This window comes from Saimiri boliviensis, chromosome 11 (genome assembly GCF_048565385.1).
Source record: "Saimiri boliviensis isolate mSaiBol1 chromosome 11, mSaiBol1.pri, whole genome shotgun sequence".
In the NCBI taxonomy this organism is placed as follows: domain Eukaryota; kingdom Metazoa; phylum Chordata; class Mammalia; order Primates; family Cebidae; genus Saimiri; species Saimiri boliviensis.
In genome coordinates this window covers 25,041,507-25,057,969 of record NC_133459.1, presented here as the reverse complement: position 1 = coordinate 25,057,969, position 16,463 = coordinate 25,041,507, and the positions used below count along the sequence as shown (strand labels likewise).

Here is a 16,463-nt window from a genome sequence, read left to right as displayed (position 1 = left end):
CACAGGCCTCTCCAGTGAACAGAGTCTGTTCACAACTGCGAACTTCTTGGCTCCTGCAAGATTGTGAATGTACAACAATAAACCACACACAGTTCAGCAGTCACCTTTTTTGTCCTTCAGGTTTTTTTTGTATTTTTTTCTTTTTTTTTTTTTTTTTACCATTAAAAACAGTTATGAAATGTGGCGTCCCGTTGATGCAAGGACTGGGAAAGCCATTTTTATTTTTTTTCCCCAAACTCACTGTAAACAACAGTAACTTTGGTTAAAATAAAAAAGTCTTCTATGTAGGCAGAGCTTTGTCTTTTCAAAGAGGGTGGGGGTGGGGTCCTGAGGGGAGTAAGGTGAGGACAAGGAACAGAAAGGCGTGAGGTGGTGGAGAGGGGGAGGTGGAAGGAGGAAAGAGAAACAGGAGAGACTTTTTCCCAAGGGAGAAGCTGGACAGCACAGGGTAAACTGGATTCTGAGGTGGTTTTGCATAAATAAAGGGCAACAGTCAGTTTCTAAGTTCTCCACACGCACACACACACACCGGGGTGGGGGGGGGAGGTGTCCCACGGCTGTCATGACTGGCCAATCAAAAACAGTACATCACAAATGACTTGTGAAACCAGTGAGTTCATCAACGGTGATACCGAGATGTCCAACAGCCGTGATTCGTACAGAGTAAACTCTGAGTGGTTCTCATCCACCTTGGCCAGGGCAAGCAGCGCGCGGGCAGCGCGCCGCATCATGTCCACACTAGTTGGCTCAAAGGGTGGGTTCTGCATGTGGAGGAGGCTGGCCTGGCTCTGCTGGAACTGTGTGGCGGCAAGGCTGTCCTCTAGGAAGCCCAGGAGGTTGCCGATACTGCCCTTCTGCACTGCAATGGCACGGGCTGCCAGGCTGTCCCCCTGAGCCAGGTTGGCCAGCAGTACCACAGCCATCTCCCGGCACACCGGGTTCTTTCGGTCACTGAGGAAGCGCACCATAGTGCTATACAACTTCTCCAGGCGGCTGAAGGGAGGTGTGGCCAGAATCAGGTCCACATTGTTGTCCTGGATGCTGAGTTTGCTGAGGGTTTCCAAGACCAGTCTCTGCGGGGAAAGGACGGCGTTGGGGCCCAGGGTGGAGAAGGGGTCCTGGGCTTCAGCTGAAGGGCAAACTGCCCAGTGTAGGAGTCCGTCCAGGACAGGCAGGCAAATGCTCTCGGGGTATGGGGATAGGTCCAACTGCCCCGAGATGTTGGCGAGTGTAACCAAGGTGTTTTCCCGGAGCATCTCCAAGCAGTCCCACCACCACTCCACTTTGTTGCAGCTCACCCCTTGGTCCTGTTCCTCCTCCTTCTCATAAGTTAGTGGTGCCTGCTTCCGTTCTGGGTGCTTGTGGTGCAGCAAGATCAGCTTGCCCAGGATAAGCAGCAGCCCTGGGTGTTTGGACATCTCAAAGTCATTGCCTGGCACAAATGACAGGCTTCGAATGGTATTGGAGACACAGACGCAGCGCTTGGCAAGAGAATCCTGCCAGTCCAGAAGGGTACACAGTGGGGTCTCATCCTTACTGTGGGGTTCGTCCTCTAGGATCTTGATGTTCCGGTGGCTCTGTGCTGGGCTAATGCCAAATGGAAACTTGCTGCTCTCCTTGATGGCCTCTGAACTCTTAGCTCCATCCTCAGTCAAGGTGCTAGACCGGGTAGACAACATGTCATCCATAGTGGCTGTGATCCGTTTTTCTGGAGGTCCATCAGGCGGGGGCCCCTCCTGGTCTGTTGTCCCTGGCGTACCCTCTGCTGTTGCCACATGCTTCCGGGGGGCTGGTGGGCAGGGTGCATGAGGCCGGGAAGGCATCAGCTCTGTCTTGCTCTCAAAGTGGGTCTGGATATGCTCAGTGGTGTCCCCACCACCAATCCGCCAGTGCAGCAGGCCACTGTCAAACTCCTGCACGCGGCCAAGCTTATCTGAGCAGTCCACCACAAATGGGTCATTCTTCTGTACGATCTTTACTGGAAGCTTGTCAAACTTACTGACCAGCTTCTCCTCACTATTCTCTGAAGCTGGCTTGTCCTTGCCCGAAAAGGCTATCTCCTCATCATTTTCAACTACTTCCTCTTCTTCCTCTTCTAGTTTAGGACCCAGAAGTTCTTCTTCTTCTTCCCCACCCTCCATGGGAGCTGGACTAGACACCTTGCTGAATCTTCCAGGATCCAATAGCGTTCTCTGTCCTGGATCACCCACCTCATACTCCTTTAAAATGCCAAAGATCTCAATCAGGCATCGTCGGAAATATTCTACAAGGAGCTCTAGCAACCCTGGGAGCTAAAAAGAGAAAGAACAGGAAATAAATTAAGGGAGAAAAGTGGCCTAAGAACAGAATCTTTGACTTGAGAGACCTCGCCAAGTCTTCTATATCACTTGGGAGAGGCAGAGTTGCTCTTTTCCCAAAGGTTCTCCACAGGGGAAATTGTTCATCTTAACCTCTTCTATACCCAACACAAAGTTCTTCCTTCTGCCCAACCTACCTTCACGTAAGCCTATCTCCAGGAACACTAGCCAACAGCTTTGTATCTCACCCGCCACTGCCAATCACCTCTTAGCCTCCTCTTTTTCCCCAACCGATCTTCTGCTTTTCTACACCAGGCCAGTTTCCAACCTGGTGGTCATTGCCATTATTTCTTTTAGGACACTCTCTCCATCTCACTGTTAAGTGAAGCCCAAGCTTAGGCATGGTGGGATGACCCAACTCAAGCTAAGAGAAGAGAATGCAATGTGGGCAGATGTTTACGGCTCTCTTCTCTAAGCTCCCCAATAGTTCAGGGGGCTGGAACTCCATGGATCTTGCAGCATAAGGAGTGGGATGAGGCTTCAGCTCTCCAAACACTGGTCCAAGCTGGTGCTACAGAGACCCAAATTCTACCTTGGGCAATATATAGGCCATTTATTTACCTCTAGAAGAAAACACTCCTCCTCCAGTCACAATCTTTGGCTGAACAGTAAGCAGATGGAAAAAAAATAAGGCTTTCAAATTAGATCTAGGGGCTGGAAGCAGTGGTTCACACCTGTAATCCCAACTTTTTTTTTTTTTTTTTTTTTTTTTTTTTTTTTTTTCTGGAGATGAAGTCTCGCTCCGTCATCCAGGTTGGAGTACAGTGGTGTGATCTCAGCTGGCTGCAGCCTCTGCCTCCTGGGTTCAAGTGATTCTCCTGCCTCAGCCTCCAGAGTAGCTGGGATTACAGGCGCCTGCCACCACATCGGATTAATTTTTGTGCGTGTGTGTGTGTATATGTATATATACACACACACATACAAATACATATATATAATTTGAGACAGAGCCCAGCTCTGTTGCCCAGGCTGGAGTGGCATGATCTCAGCTCACTCCTGGGTTCAAGCAATTTTGCCTCTGCCTCCCAAGTTGCTGGGATTATAGTTGCAGGCCACCAGGCCCAGATAACTTTTGTATTTTTAGTAGAGATGGAGTTTCACCATATTGGCCAGGCTGGTCTTGAACTCCTGACCTCAAATGATCCACCCAACTCGGCCTCCCAAAGTTCTAGTATTACTGGAACTTTGTAATCCTAGTGGGTGAGCCACCACGCCCAGCCTAGTTTTTGTATTTTTATAGAGATGGGGTTTTGCCATGTTGGCCAAACTTGTCTTGAACTCCTGGGACCCTCAAATGATCCTCCTGCACTGGCCTCTCAAAGTGCTGGGATTACAGCTGTGAGCCGCTGCACCCAACCAGTAATCCCAACACCTAGGAAGGTTGAAGTGGGAGAATCACTTGAGCCCAGGAGTTTGAGACCAGCCTGGGTAACATGGTGAAGCTCCATCTCTTTTTCTTTTTTAAAAAAAGAAAAGAAAAAATTAGCCGAGCATGGCTGGGACCTGTAGTCCCAGCTACTTGGGAAGCTGAGGTGGGAGGATCTCAGATCACCCAAGCCTAAGAGGTTGAGACTGCAGTAAGCTGTGATTGTGCCACTGCACTCTAGCTTGAGTAATGGAGTGAGACCCTGTCTCTAAAAAATTAAATAAACTGTAGGATATGGTGGCATTTGCCTGTAGTCCGAGCTACTCAGGAGGCTGTGGCAAGAGGACTGCTTGAGCCAAGAGTTTGAGGCTGCAGTGGGCCATGAGGGCACTACTACACTCCAGCCTAGGTGCCAGAGCAAGACCCTGTCTCTTAAAACAACAACAACAAAAACAACAAAATTTGATCTAGGTTTAAATTCTGGCTTTTCCAGGAACTAGCTGTATAAAATGATACAAAATTCCTCAACTTTACAGGGTTGCTCTGAGGTGTAAATGGGAGATATCAAATACCTGGCATATGGAAATTGCTCTTACAAAATTTTTCCTTTCCTTTCTCATGGTAAGCAATATTATATAATGGAAATAAAATCAGGCTTAGGAATCAGATAGATTCTACTGACAGCTATGTGAACCTCAATAAGGATAAGAGTCTGAGCCTATTTACTCATCTCTAAATGGCCACATGTCCTGTCTCTGAGGGCTGTTGCTAGGATGACATGAAATAAAATATTAAGGACATGGCACAAAATTAAGAGCGCAATAATTGGTAACTATTAATAAGTCAGCTCCTTGATATACAGGTTGGTAGGTACTAAAGACTCAAAAGAAAGAGTAGGATGATGCAGCACAAACTCTTCCCAGCACCTATACTGGTGTGCACAATCTATGGAGGGTGGGTCTGAAGAATCAGCTTCGAAAGACACTGCTAAACAACCAAATCCCCCAGCTATTCTACATCTAAATAAACAGGGATCAACAGAAGATCCCTTCTGTTCAGAGAAGAAAGGGAAAAATGGAAAAAACATGCTCTGCTCACTGATAAAAAGACCACAGATTCAGGTCGGGCCTGGTGGCTCATGCCTGTAATCCTAGCACTTTGGGAGGATCACTTCAACTCAGGAGTTCATGAGCCTGGGCAACATAGTGTGACCTCATCTCTATTAAAAAACAAACAAACAAAAAACCCACCAGATTCTTCTAGAAAATATGGTGTCCCCACTGGCATCAACAGAATCTGCTTTCTTACTAATACCACAAAGTGTCTCCCAAATTCCCTTTGAAGTCAATCCTGTGTTAAAGCATCAACATAATGATACCTAAAACAAATTACCATTATTCTCAAGATCCTGGGCCTGTGCCCAGAAGCAAAGGAAGCAAAGTACTGGCATGGAAGATAACTACAAGAGAGAATTATCAAAGTGGCTAAGGATGAGACATTCCCATTGTCTACATTAAGATCCCAAACCCTCTCAATCTTCCCCAGGCACTGGTACTCACTTGACTGAGGTTGAAGGTCATGATGCTGTTGTCATCATATAGCAAGATGTTAATGGTATCTAATGCCCATGTGCTCTCAGCCAGGAGACCAGACTTGAGGGACATCATTACTCGCCATGCCTCCGGGGTTCCTGAAATAAACCTCCATGTCGTCCATCCACCAAGCCCAGGTTGGCTGAAGGCACCCCCAGGGCTGCCCCATCAGTCAGGCTACTCTGAAGATTAACACAAAGTGGAAAGCAGTTCCTGTCTGGGAGATGACACACACCAGCCCCTCGTGGCTTCTAAGCTATCTGTCTAGAATGTCATTGTATGGCAATTTTATGAAAGAAAACCTTTAGTTAGCTTATTTCTTCCTTTTCCAAAGTTCTTTGGTTCTATTTTAGTCAACACTGGACCAGATTCAACCTCACCCAGAATATTAAGGTGGAGGGAACAATGGACAAGACAAAAAGGGGCAGATTAGGCAACCCAATCAGGGAGGTCTCCTTACCAATGTCTTTCATTGTGAGCCGCCTCCTCTGCTTCAACACAGGCTGTGTGGCTTCAACAGAGCCAGGCGGGAAGGTGATATCCCGCCGAATCATGGGGGGCTGCACAGGGGCAGGTGCTATGTGCGAGGCAGGCACTGGGGGACCTGCCTTCTGCATTTTCATCCCAGAGTGCAGGAATGGAGACTTGCTAGGAGAGGTACGGTTCTCCATTGGCCGGGGCAGGGGAGCAGGGCTTGATACCTGAGGAATGTGATTCTGCATGCTTGGTGGGGGCTGGTAGTTAGATGGAGGGGGCCTTGTCATGGGGGGCACAGGAGCAGAGGGACCATATGGGGGCTGGCGTGTGCCATGGGAAGGCCACGGGCCTTCGTGATTGGCCCTCTGATCTGTGTGCAGCATTTCATCTGTTCGGTTCACGCCATGATAGGCGGGGCCCTGGGGGGCAGAGCCCGTGCTCTGCCTGTTGGCATAATTATAGGTCATGTCATTACGCCCCTGCCACATGGTGCCTTGCTGAGCAACCTCAGCTGATGCCTGTATGGGGCCGCCCATCATTTGTGGTGGCATGTTTTGCTGGGCACTGGTGCCAGGGGGTGCAGAGACACGGTCTCGGCCAAACTGGAATGGAAATTGGTTCTGGGGGCCGCCTGCTGGTCGGCGCTCAGTAGCAGCGGTGGCAGTGGCAGGATAGGCATTGCCATACTGGTTGTATACATCTTGCTGAGGGGAAGGCTGGGCAGCTTGTTGCTGGCTGGCAGGCTGGGGCTGGGCTGGGGGCAACTGCTGCTGCTGAGGCTGCCCCTGCCCAGTGCTGTATGGCACGCTGTACATCTCCCCTTCATGCCGCTTAGCAGGAGGGCCGTATGTGCCATCCATTGGCCGCTTGTAATTCTAAGGCAGAGACAAGCAGAGAAGTTAATACTCTGCACTCAGAGACATAAAGCCCACAGATGCCATGATGGCTACAACCAAATGAATGGTGGACACAGACTTCAAGGAAACAAGGGAATCACCTTAACAAATTGTCTTTTTAAGTTGTTTCCAAAAGCTACCACCACTCTTTCTTCCCCTCCCTTGCTCTAAGTAGAAACATATACAAAGCCTAAAAATCAAAATGAAGTCTATTTCTAGCCCTTTCCAGCTCCAAACAGAAGAGATCGAGGACTTGACTCTTTGGGCACAACTGGCCAGTGAGGTGAGAGAAGAATGCCAAAATATCTAAAGTGAGCTTCTCAGACTTTAACACATTAGTTTAGTAACTATCTTTCAAGGGGAATCTGCATGCCAGTCCATTCCCAGCTACCCTCCTCACCTGCTGCTGCTGTGGATACATTGTGGTCTGCTGGCTGGGGAACGGGCTGCCAGAAGGGGTGCCTTGGGTGGAGAACTGATTGCCATAGGAATCATGTCTACAGGAGGCAAAGAAACACAGCATCAGGGTGAGGAGTGGCAAAGCCTGAGCCACAGCAGCACTGAGAACAGGCTTTACTCACCGTTGCTGCTGCTGCTGCTGCTGCGGGGGGTAGCGGCTAGGAGAATACATCCCCGAGTCTGGGTTGGAAGGCATGAGATTCGGTTGTGGGGCCCCAGTGCCCATGTTTCCCTCAGGCCCTATTCCAGGCTCCGTCCTAAAGAAAATTGGAGAGGTAGATTGAGCCCACTATAGCTCTGGGTGCTGGGGGGGTGAATAGGAGCTGGGGCCATGCTTACCTCACTCTGTCATAAGGACCTCCATAGGGATAGTGCTGTCGTGGTCCCATTGCCACATTTCCAAGCCCAGGGCCAGCAGCACGGCTGTAGGGGTCACCCATCCCACCGTTGGGGCCCTGCCCTGAGGACATGAAGGGATCACTCCCTGGAGCTGAGTGCAGAAAGGCAGGCAGTGAACAAATTGGCAAGTTGTCAAGCCTAGTAATCTACACTTTGTCTGCTCCAAAGACCCAGGCCCTCTTCAAGAGTTCAGGTTTGATCTCACTGTTTTCCAGACAAGTTCAAAACAGAGATATAAAGATGCCCCAACCAGCAAAAAGCATGTACTTGTTAAAGGATGTCAAGGTGAGGCCAGGGAAGAGACAAAGGAGGTAGGGATGAAGAGGGGTAGTTAGGACAGGAAATGCATTATCTCAGAGGATGGCTCCACAAGAACCCTGAATCACTCAAGATTTTCCCCCATTTCACTGGCCTTGTCTTTAAGAGCACAAGTTCAATAGCAATCAGATCAGTCACCTTTCCTCATGCTGCCATAAGGATCCTTATTTGGCTCATAGGACATGCGCCCCATCATGTCAGAGGTATTCATACTGGGCTGATACCCAGGGTTTGGAGTCATGGAATTCCGCTTCTGGAATGTGGAGTCACTTCCATCATTAAAGGCATCCTGGATCCCAACCGAATTGCTCCTGCTCCAGAGTGAGGAAAACCAATTAAACCCCAGATAGACCAATTCCTCCAATATAACATAGGACACACAGGAGTCACTGGCTGAGAAGGCAGAGGCAGGGACCACCCTTGGGATGCAAAGGAGTTCCCATGCACTTATCTCCACCCACCCCCCAACCATCCGCCCCTGCTCTTGGCCTTACCTCATGCCTGGCAAGGGGGGGATCTGACTGTGTGGTGTGGATGCTGGAGTTGGTGGCTTTAGGTCTCCTCCTTCTGCCATGGAACTGCTGGTTGACTGAGGAGTCTGGGGCCCCTGCATAGATCCTGATCCCGCTGTGGACAGAGAAGCAAGTTGAGCAGTTTGCTTGGCACAGAAGTGTTTAACTCTCATAAAATCACATGAATGACCCAGAATGTCTTTGGGAAAGTTCTTTCTAAGGCCTTTCAAGTGCGATCACCATTCTTATCAGAGGATCTGCAATGCCAGGTCATAAAGAGGGGAATCTGAGGCTTTTGTAGCTCTTTCTGTTTTACATGTAGAGAAGAAAAGTGATGTAGCCATGACATCACCATGCTGGTGACTCCTTGAGTCACTGTCAGCTTCCCTGGCTATTTCTCTTCACTTCTCCAAGGACCTTGTCTAACCTATTAAACCCTGTAATGCTGGCGCATGAGCTCCAGTCAGAACCTCCCAAATCCTGGGTAGGGTGGAATCCCAAATCTGGGATGCATTTTAGGAGCCTAGGAGCTCCTGTTCTAAAGCATCCAGCATAGTGTCATCCCTCAAGTTCAAACATTCTTCTAAGCTGATGAGCACAAAACTACTAGTAATTAATGTTTCCAATAGTTACCATTCCCGGCAGTAGATATCCCACTGCTGAGGCCTCCCCAGCTGATGAGTCATCTCAGACACTCATTACAGTACACCCTCAGAGGTCAACACCAGGGCACATGTGTTTACACCCACCTTCCAGGCACCCTGGCCTTCTTCCCTCCCCAGGCTCGCCCTAGGTCTCAGCCTCCTCTCAGAATGGAGGGTAGGCAGAGGCACTCCCATCACAGAGTTCCATTCATATGCCTTCCCCACTCCCTCCTCATTCATTACTATCTCAGCTCCCTGGGGAATTCAGGGCTCTAGTCTGAGCTGCAATCTAAGGTGCTGACATCAATCGGCCAAAGCTTCCAGATGGCCCTGCTTTGCTGCCATTTGTCAGTTTCCCCACTCCTCCAGTGCCCCTCCCATTCACCAGTTTACAAACACTTGGCAAGTTGCCAGGTGCACAACAAAGATTAAAATTTAAGGGCCACTGAAAAGAATGCCTCCCAGGGGAGTTTCCACTGCCCACTCTCTAGTCAGTCAACCTGTTAAGCCCTGTGGTAGGGCAAGGCAGAGCACAGATCCTTAGCATATCCTGCTGGAGGCAGGTACAATAGGCCCTCTCAGCCTTGGTGGGGCTGCTGACCCCATCCTTACCAGGAGAGGGAGGCTGGATCTTGGGCTGGGACTTCTTGGAATCAGCAGCTGCAAAGATGTCTGGGGGAGGATCTTCTCCCCGTTCAATCTTGCATTCAAAGGCATAGAGACACTGGATATACTGCTTTTTCAAGGAGCTGGCAGCACTGCTTGATGTGCCCACATTGAGGTTGGTTGCAAGTTCCCGCCATTTTTTGTTCTTGTTGACCTGTATAACCAAACCAGAAGAGTCTGGGTGTATCTCCTGCCTGGTTTTCCTGCCCATAAACCACAAGCCCTATCAGGCTGCAAGGTAATTCATCTTTGTAGAATCACAGTTCTTAGGTAGTTGCAAAAGTTAATCTTGCTTGGTGGATAGTTCACAAGTGTTAAATCTGCAGCTGGCTTTGTTTTACCCTCAGAATGTTCTACTGCAACTATCAGACTGTGCTTATTCAAAACAGGGCAAATTTCACATAACTAATGGAACAGAATTCAGAATCCAGTTTTTTAGTACACTGCTGAAAAATGGTGTACAAATCATCTGCATATTTAAACCCTATTTTTTCTGAGACAGAAAAAATAAATCTTGCTCTGTCGCCTAGGCTGGAATGCAGTGGCACGAGCTCAGCTTGCTGCAATCTCTGTCTCTCGGGCTCAAGCGATACTCTTACCTCAGCCTCCCAAGTAGCTGGGATTACAGGAGTGTACCACCATACCTGGCTAATTTTTGTATTTTTAGTAGAGACAGGGTTTCACCACGTTGGCCAGGCTGGTCTTGAACTCCTGGCCTCAAGTGATCTGCCCTCCTCAGACTCTCAGAGTGCTGGGATTACAGGCTTGAGCCACTGCACCTGGCCCTAAATCCTATTTTAAATGTACTAATAAAAACTAACATTTTATAAAATGGAGACTTGTGATAGTATCAATGACTACCCTGCTTGACTTGCTTTGTAAAACTGGGGATTTACACATCTGATTTTTTTTCTTGGCATGGCGCTCCCTGGAAATTTGACATTCTTGTGCCACTGCTCCCCTACATATCTCCATGACAAACAACCACAGGTCCCTTTACCTCATCAGTCACTGTCCTAATTGTCCACATGTTCAGGGCCTTAGTTATTTGTTTATTTATTTAGAGATAGGTCTCACTTTGTCATCCAGGCTGGAGTGTAGTGGTGCCATTTTGGCTCACTGCAACCTCTGCCTCCTGGGTTCAAGTGATCCTCCTGCCTCAGCCTCCCAAGCAGTGGGACTACAGGTGCCTGGTTCATCACACCCCACTAATTTTTGTATTTTTAGTAGAGACAGGGTTTTGCCATGTTGGCCAGGCTGGTCTTAAACTCCTGACCTCAGGTGATCCAACCATCTGGGCCTCCCAAAGTGCTGGGATTACAGGTGTGAGCCACTGCACCAAGCCCAGGGCCGCCTTATGACTTTTGTACCTCCCCAGCAGCCAACCTACAGTTCTGCCTCCTTCCCTCAGATTCAGGGCACATTGTCCAAGCCCATTTCCCAGATGCTCCCTACAATTAGTCTTTCTGCTCTAGCTGGACAGGTCGTCTTCTTCATGTATTCTTATGCTTATTCATTTACCATATGGTAAGCCTGTCCCAAGGCCTGGGAACAAGGATTTTCCAGTCCCTATACACAAAGGAAGTTCAACAGGTTAAAATGTCTGCTGATATGGTACCCATGATACAAGAGAGGAGTTTAAAGAGCCACAGAGGGGGACAACCTAGATGGGGCAGAGGTGACTAGGAATACTTTCTAGAGTGGGCAACACCTGAGCTAAGTCTTCATGGTTGGAGATGGCCTTGGTGGGAAATATCCAGACTCCCATCTCTATATCATCTAGGCCAGTCTACCGGATTGGCCACTCCTTCCACCTAAACCCTACTAATCCTTTAGATAAGCTGAAGATTCATCTTTGCTTTCTGGGAGTCTTCATAAACTAACTTAAAAATAGCACTCTTTTGCCAATGATTTATCACTGTCTTTATAAAAGTTTAATTATAATTGTGGCATTTTAAAGGTTTGCATCCTTATGCAATTTGGAAGACAGGGTCAGGCATTATGATTCTCTCTGTATCTTATCCTAGGTTCAGTGAACCCTGAAGCCCATCCAATCAGAAGTGAGTAAAACCTAACTCAATGCTCCCTTTCCCTATAGGCAGGGAAGGCTTTACTATGAGATCTGAGTATCAGGCAGAATGGCAGGAATACACATGGAGTCACCTCAGAAGCCTTCTGTGGCTCTGCTTCTCATGCCAGTTATGTGGCAGTATGCACGTGTCTTGTTTTGTTTTGTTTTCCTTTGTGGGGGAGGGGAATAAAGCCTGAAGGGAGAAGGAATTCATAACTGACTGTTGGCTGGCTTCATTCCAATCACTTTCTTTTCTGCTGGTGACAGCTGTTTTCCTCTTCTGATTTAGAAGGTTTGGAGTAAGTCCCTCCCTGCCACGCCTCCCCGAGCTCAACCACAAAATGATCCAACAGCAGGCTTCTGGTCTGGTGACTACAGACAGGAAGAAAGTCCGCAAGGCACAGTCTGCTGTCTGTCTATGCTGCCTCACCTGTTTGCCTCCTGGGCTGAGTCTACAAAACTGTAAGGTAACAGAGTAGGCGCAAGCTCTGGTTGGTGTACAATTCAGATATTCACTTAAGTCCTCCATACAGAATAACTAAACACATAATTTCCTATTACTTCTTCCTCTATAATAAACAATTTCTACTAAGCAGCTCCTGAAATCCTATCTCTACTGGGAAGCTTCCAGTAATGAGAAGATCTACAACTCCTCTGGCTGCCTCCATACCATTTTGCAGGCCAATTTATGCAGCAGAAACCTTGCTGAAAGCCTTGTTCATTATTTCTAACTTGTGACAGTCTAGTGGGTTATATACTGTTTATATTTTGCAAATAAGGAAATTAAGATTCAGAGTGGTTACACATCTTGATTAAGGTCATATATGTTGTAAGTGGCTAAGAAGGGATTCAAAACCAGGTCCATCTCCCCAAATCTTGTCTTTGCTACTATGCCAAATTGTCTCCCATGGAATCGGAATGTCCACAGACTTTTCCTAGCTTTGCAACTTAGTGGGACCCTAGATACATGTTAAACTTACTGCCAAAGCCTCACACTACCAGGGATGTCTCTGCTTCCTGCCTTATCTTCTGGGAAACCTGTGCTCCCTGGTCTATCAATATTCGACTCAGAGATCAGGAGAGAATGATGTCCCTGTGGGATGCATGGTACCACATGAAGCCAGTGAGTACCTAGAAAGGGGTTTGTGGAAACCACAGGGGCAGTCAAGTGTTAGGCACCCACTCACCTGAGTCAATCCACCAATCTCCTTCACAGACACATAGAGGCGATAGAGGTCCAGAGGTTTCCTACCCACAGCAGGCAGATTTGTCATGCCCATGGCCTTCTCCTCAGTGAAGGCCAGATAACGGTCCACCCACATCTTCCTCTCAGGCTCACCACCCAGCTCATACAACTTGGTGATCTTCTCATTGGTTGTAGTAGAAGAACTGGATTTCTGGAAGGTTCAGGTCAAAATTCATAGGAATGGGTCAGATTCAAAGCCTATGCTAAGGGTCTCAGAAGTCTCTTGACTGGAGCAGTGTTAAAGCTTCTTACTCTGGGGTGGTCACTAACACCTGCCCTCCCTTCATAAGATTGAAGGGCCAAAAGGGAACTAGATTTTTTTTTTCCTATAAAGGAAGGAAGCTAACACCGAATATATGTTATATACTGGGTGCTGTGCTAGATGCCTTTACATATTAGGTATTGTAAATTATATATAAATTATATATTATTACAAAACCATCCCAATTTTTAAAGATAAGGAAGCAGGCACCAGGAGGCAAAGCCTAAGATCTCACAGTTTTTAAGTGGCAGGGTGAGTATCAAATCCTTGTCCAGCTGACATCAAAGCCGCTACTACTCCCACACTACTACCCAGGAGCCTGAATATACTTAAGTACTGTGTTTCAGAGAAATAAAACAACTCACAACATGATTTTGAGGAAATGGGATGGACTAAAACGAAAAGAAACTCTTTGCCTCTTTTAAAGAAAGGAAGCGAAGGGTTTCCCACCTGGTTGAAGGGCTTTGGATATCATCCTGTCCAAGACAGGAAGATGGTCAAAAGGGCTGTGAGCCAGAGGTGAAGATTCACAGGAGGCAGCAGCTATGATTTTTATTTTCCCTACTTATATAGATAGGGAAAGTAAGGTATGGCAAAGGACAGAAATGTTTCAAATGAACTAAATGCTGAGTAGGATGCATGGCTACCACACAACCTAACATCACACCCAGGACCAGCCTAAGGGAAGCCGAGGACTCAAGCCTCATCTGCCTTATCTCCTTCTTTACAGAACACAGGGTACCATTCCTGCTGCTAAGGTTCAGGAAGAGAAGAGCAACTAGTTGCCCATGGCACACCCTATATATCAGTGCTTGAGTACAGGAGGCACAGTTTCACAGAAGACACCAGCCAAACAGTACAGAGAGTTTGATGCTGCAGGGTCTAGCATTTCCTCCATAACAAACAGCTGTGAGAATATTATGTTATCCACCAGGATCCCTTAGAGCAACCCAGACCCCACTCACTAAGCTATTATTGTGAGACCCTTCATGATAAGAAGAGGCAACAGCAGCTTTTTCAGAGACTATCTACTCCGGTGTCATAAAAAGCTGGGATCTTGTCACTCTTTTTTCTTTTTCCTTTTCCTTCCTAACACTGAAAAGGAGAGGACACACAAAGTTGAAAGGAGTCAAGATAAAAATCGCTACCTTGGATTTGGATTCTGTCTTGGGTGTCCCATCTGCCTTGTTGTTCATTTTGGTGGCTGGAGTTAACTTGACATCCCCAAGGCCCATCATCTCTGGGCTGGCTGCCATCCCTGTAAAAGAGAAAAAAAATCTCAAGTCCAGTAAGTTTAGCTGTGATGTGACTCTTAGAGAAATCCCTAGTGAGAATGATGAGCACTTACCTGCAGAATTGTTGGCCATGGTTCCACCCATGGAATATGGGGGTCCCTGAGGGTTGATCATGCCAGCCATACTATTAATCCCTTGTCCATAAGGAGGTCCAGTTGCCATCATGCCCCCTTGATTCATATTGGGGTAGCCTGGTGGCCTAAGGAAGATGGAAAGTGAGAGAGACAAAAGTTAGACTACAAGTTTTTAGATTTGAATTTGAGCCAAATAGCGTTGTGTGGTCATCCAGTTATAATTAAAAGGAAAACATTTATAGGTCCCCAAAACTAGAACTTCGCAATATCCAGATATTATTTTTCTTTAATCAATTAGTTTTCTTGAAACAGGGTATTCCTCTGGCACCCACGCTGGAGTAGTGGTGTGATCATAGCTTACTGCAGCTTTAAACTTCTGAGCTCAAATGATCTGTCTTCCTCAGCCTCCTGAGTGCCTAGCACTATTAGGCATGCACCAGTATGTCCAGCCAACACCTAGATTTTCTTATCTTCTACCTCCCATAAAAGATACCGAGAGTTCAAGCTCTAGACAGCAAACAATAGCTCTATTTTTTTTTTTTTCCTTTTGAGATGGAGACTTACTCTGTCACCCAGGCTGGAGTGCAGTGGTGTGATCTTGGCTCACTGCAACCTCTGCCTCCTGGGTTCAAGTGATTCTCCTGCCTCAGCTTCCTCAGTAGCTGGAATTACAGGTGCCCACCACCATGCTTGGCTAATTTTTTGTATTTTTAGTAGAGACAAGGTTTCACCATGTTGGACAGGCTGGTCTCAAACTTCTGACCTCAGGTGATCCACCTGCCTTGGCCTCCCAAAGTGCTGGGATTACAAGTGTGAGCCACTGCGCCTGGCCACAATAGCTCAATTTTAAAGAGTACAATTCTTTGAAGAACAGAATCGTGCTGTGTCTTATAAGTACTGCCTTCCTCTAAACCACCTCCAAATGTATTTTCATTTATGGGTCCTCTCTATGGCAAAAGGCAGAGATGAAATGCCGAACTGTACCACTTTTTGTCATGCCAAATCCCAAACAGACCAGAACCCTCAGCATAGCACCCAGAGGTGGCTTTGCATTATTTCTTGATAGGCCTAATGTAAACTTTGCACTTCCATCATTTTGAAGTCCTACCAAATCTACCTCTTTATAGTCAATCACCCTATTCTAACTTGGTTCATCAACAACTTAATAAGATTTAGTGTCTAAAGAAGTCATTAAACCTAATCACATGAGGCTTCTGCACTCTAGCACCAGAGTCAACATATAGGACCATATAAAAGAGTAGGAGAAATGGTAAACCACAAGCTTACCATCCACTTTTTGTAACACCAGAGATCCAAGACCTAAGTATCATTAAAAACCCACTGACAGAAGTTAAACCAACTACTCTGAACACTTATTTTACAAATCAAAATAAGTTGTCTTTAGCCTTGGCAATATAGTGAGACCCCATCGCTATTTAAAAAAAAAAAAAAAAAAAAAAGGCCGGGCGCGGCGGCTCAAGCCTGTAATCCTAGCACTTTGGGAGGCCGAGGCGGGTGGATCACGAGGTCAAGAGATCGAGACCATCCTGGTCAACATAGTGAAACCCCGTCTCTACTAAAAATACAAAAAAATTAGCTGGGCATGGTGGTGTGTGCCTGTAATCCCAGCTACTCAGGAGGCCGAGACAGGAGAATTGCCTGAGCCCAGGAGGCGGAGGTTGCGGTGAGCCGAGATCGTGCCATTGCACTCCAGCCTGGGTAACAAGAGCGAAACTCCGTCTCAAAAAAAAAAAAAAAAAAAAAAGGGCCATGCATGGTAGCTCATGCTTATAATCCCAGCACTTTGGGAGACCAAGGCAGGCAGCTCA

The 16,463-nt window shown here is 47.3% G+C and overlaps 1 protein-coding gene across 2 annotated transcripts in view; it reads right to left on the bottom strand.

Annotated features, from left to right (window-relative positions):
* Window positions 1-311: 311 nt before the first annotated feature.
* Window positions 312-16,463, bottom strand: part of ARID1A (AT-rich interaction domain 1A) — an 88,328-nt gene continuing 72,176 nt past the window's right edge. Inside the window, exons 9-20 of one of the 2 annotated variants that reach the window (XM_039473550.2) lie at window positions 14,614-14,759; window positions 14,414-14,523; window positions 12,945-13,154; window positions 9,633-9,840; window positions 8,359-8,491; window positions 8,003-8,178; window positions 7,487-7,637; window positions 7,270-7,404; window positions 7,089-7,185; window positions 5,776-6,667; window positions 5,283-5,413; window positions 312-2,291 (exon numbers count right to left, since the gene is read on the bottom strand). In XM_039473550.2, the coding sequence (XP_039329484.1) occupies window positions 561-2,291; window positions 5,283-5,413; window positions 5,776-6,667; window positions 7,089-7,185; window positions 7,270-7,404; window positions 7,487-7,637; window positions 8,003-8,178; window positions 8,359-8,491; window positions 9,633-9,840; window positions 12,945-13,154; window positions 14,414-14,523; window positions 14,614-14,759 (4,120 nt within the window). In that variant the 3' untranslated portion in view covers window positions 312-560. The remainder of the gene's footprint in view (window positions 2,292-5,282; window positions 5,414-5,775; window positions 6,668-7,088; window positions 7,186-7,269; window positions 7,405-7,486; window positions 7,638-8,002; window positions 8,179-8,358; window positions 8,492-9,632; window positions 9,841-12,944; window positions 13,155-14,413; window positions 14,524-14,613; window positions 14,760-16,463) is intronic. The other variant, XM_039473551.2, reaches the window with a different exon arrangement.